The sequence below is a fragment of the Penaeus japonicus genome, unplaced genomic scaffold (genome assembly GCF_977035675.1).
Source record: "Penaeus japonicus unplaced genomic scaffold, GWHDUDI00000001_assembly GWHDUDI00000009, whole genome shotgun sequence".
Classification (NCBI taxonomy): domain Eukaryota; kingdom Metazoa; phylum Arthropoda; class Malacostraca; order Decapoda; family Penaeidae; genus Penaeus; species Penaeus japonicus.
In genome coordinates this window covers 23,754,685-23,757,184 of record NW_028234411.1, presented here as the reverse complement: position 1 = coordinate 23,757,184, position 2,500 = coordinate 23,754,685, and the positions used below count along the sequence as shown (strand labels likewise).

General features: G+C 40.4%; 1 protein-coding gene across 1 annotated transcript in view; it reads left to right on the top strand.

Moving 5' to 3' along the window:
* LOC122242800 (uncharacterized) overlaps positions 1-2,057 on the top strand; it is a 2,563-nt gene extending 506 nt beyond the window's left edge. Inside the window, exons 2-6 of the mRNA XM_043000189.2 lie at positions 1-28; positions 183-331; positions 431-574; positions 1,038-1,190; positions 1,319-2,057. The exon at positions 1-28 is cut by the window's left edge and continues 156 nt beyond it. Coding sequence (XP_042856123.2) covers positions 1-28; positions 183-331; positions 431-574; positions 1,038-1,190; positions 1,319-1,984 — 1,140 coding nt within the window. The 3' untranslated portion in view covers positions 1,985-2,057. The remainder of the gene's footprint in view (positions 29-182; positions 332-430; positions 575-1,037; positions 1,191-1,318) is intronic.
* Positions 2,058-2,500: the final 443 nt, after the last annotated feature.

Sequence of the window (2,500 nt, the reverse complement as noted above, 5' to 3'; positions counted from 1 at the left end):
GCAACAGACCTCAAGCCTTCAGCGACAGGTATAATACCATTTTAAATATCTTAAGCAAGCAATCTGCATCTTATGATGTTAGTTCTTTTTATCTTGTTATAAATTGGTATTGATAATCTATTAATTACCTCATACTTCTTTTTGATGAATTCTCTTTAATTAAAATCTGAAATATCTCACAGGTTACGGGGGTGGTAAAGGTCACAAAGCTGACAAGGGATATAAGGGCTCCTATCACGACAAGGCCGGCTACAAGGGTCACAAGGGATATAAAGCCAACAAGGGCCACAAAGGTAGCCACTACGGCGATCATGGAAAGGCCCACTACAAGGTAAAGGCCCTTTCTTTGCACTGAAATTAAAGCACATGTTTTCGAGATTTGCCCACGATCAGTGAACATCAAATTAGTAATTACATTCTCTCTTGATAGGGATACAAAGGCAGCGATGGCAAGAAGTACAAGGGTCATCACGACAAGCACAAGTATTACGGTGATTCCCACAAAGGCAAAAAGGGCAAGAAAGGTCACCACTACGGATCCAAGGGTCACCACAATAAAGGTCACAAAGACAAGGTGAGTCTCTTAATTTCTTTCTTTTTTCTCTCCCTCTCTCTTTGTGTCTTTCTTTCCTAGTGGCAATTTCCTTACCATTATCATTTTTGCTATTATTGTTTTTGTTATCTTTATTGCTATTACTATCATTATCATTATCATCATGATTATTATCATTATTACTATTATCACTATTGATATCACCTTCATTATCATTATTTGTTATTAGTTGTAGTTTCAGTATCATCATTACAATCATTTTCATTTTTTCATAACTTAATGTATGAAAGTTAATGATAAGCAATGTTTAACTAAATAACTAAATAGACAAAAATCCTTTGACAAGACAGTAACATGTTCAGATTCCCTTATTTGTTTTATCTTGCACATATCCTACGAAAGACGATAACAATATTTATTTCTCACAAATATATCGTCTCGACATATATTCAGCACTTAAATTAATTCTATCTTTACTCAACAGGGCTCCAAGAACGTCTACCACAAGGAGGAGTACCACCACAACAAGAAGTTCTACGACGACAGCGACAAAAAGAAGTACCACAGCAAGTACGACGACTTCGACAGTTACTTCAAGGGTCACAAAGGCAAGGACTACAAGGGAGGTCACTACAAGGTAAGCACTGATCTAAGTTCAGTGAAATACTTTAGACAGAGTGTACATTGCACGAGCAGACAGTAATTGCCTTTAGTGAGTGTCAAAGATGCAATAGTGAAAGGAATAATGACAATGATCTGTTCCAGGGCGGACATCACCACGACAAGCACGGCCACAAGGGACACCACGAGAAGGGCAAATACCACGATGACCACAAGGGCCACAAGGGTCACTACGGCGACAAAGGACACTACGGACACAAGAGTTCCTACGGTAAGAAGGGAGGACACAAGGGTTCATATGGCCATGACGATCACAAGGGATATGGCCACGACGACCACGGCCATGGAGGATATGGGCACGATGACCACGGTCATGGAGGATACGGACACGATGACCACGGCCATGGCGGCGGATATGGCCACGACGACCACGGTCATGGTGGATATGGCCACGACGATCATGGTGGATATGGTCATGATGACCACGGCCATGGAGGATATGGCCATGATGACCACGGCCATGGAGGATATGGCCACGACGACCACGGTCATGGAGGATATGGCCACGACGACCACGGCCACGGTGGATATGGTCACGACGACCACGGTCATGGTGGATATGGCCACGACGACCACGGTCATGGTGGATATGGCCACGACGACCACGGTCATGGTGGATATGGTCACGATGACCACGGCCACGGTGGATATGGTCATGACGACCATGGTGGATATGGTTCACACTCCAACGTCAAACCAGTCACTGCCTCACCTCTCTCAGCAAACACTGCCTCACTCACTGTCGGTTAAGCGCTTTGAGCACGACTTTGTAGAGATGAATATTTATTTTGTTAAATGCAAGAAAATGAATTGTTTCACCTAATATATACCTTTTCATTTTATTTTCCTCAGTATTAGTAAAAGCCAAATTAATTTTATTATTTTCCATATTGGTTTAGAATTGTACCATAATCCATAGGAGAATGTAAAGCATTAAATAGAGATGATAGACTGAAAAGAAAATACACTTATAAAGGTAAACACAAGTACTAATCACTATGAGGAAATAATTTTTACTTATCCCAATTTTTCAGATGCCGTTTTGTCGAACAAATCTCAAAAGGCGAACTTATATTAAATTCTTAATTTTCGTTACTCGACTACCAAATATTTACTTTGGTAAGATTATTTGGGTTACTGTGTCGTACATGAACACATTCTGATGACCATCATTACAGGGGAAGATTATATTAAATGTTTAGATGGTATATGAATCTGCCTCAATTCTCTTAAAATGTGCAAAACATATATTTTGCGTAATTTAAG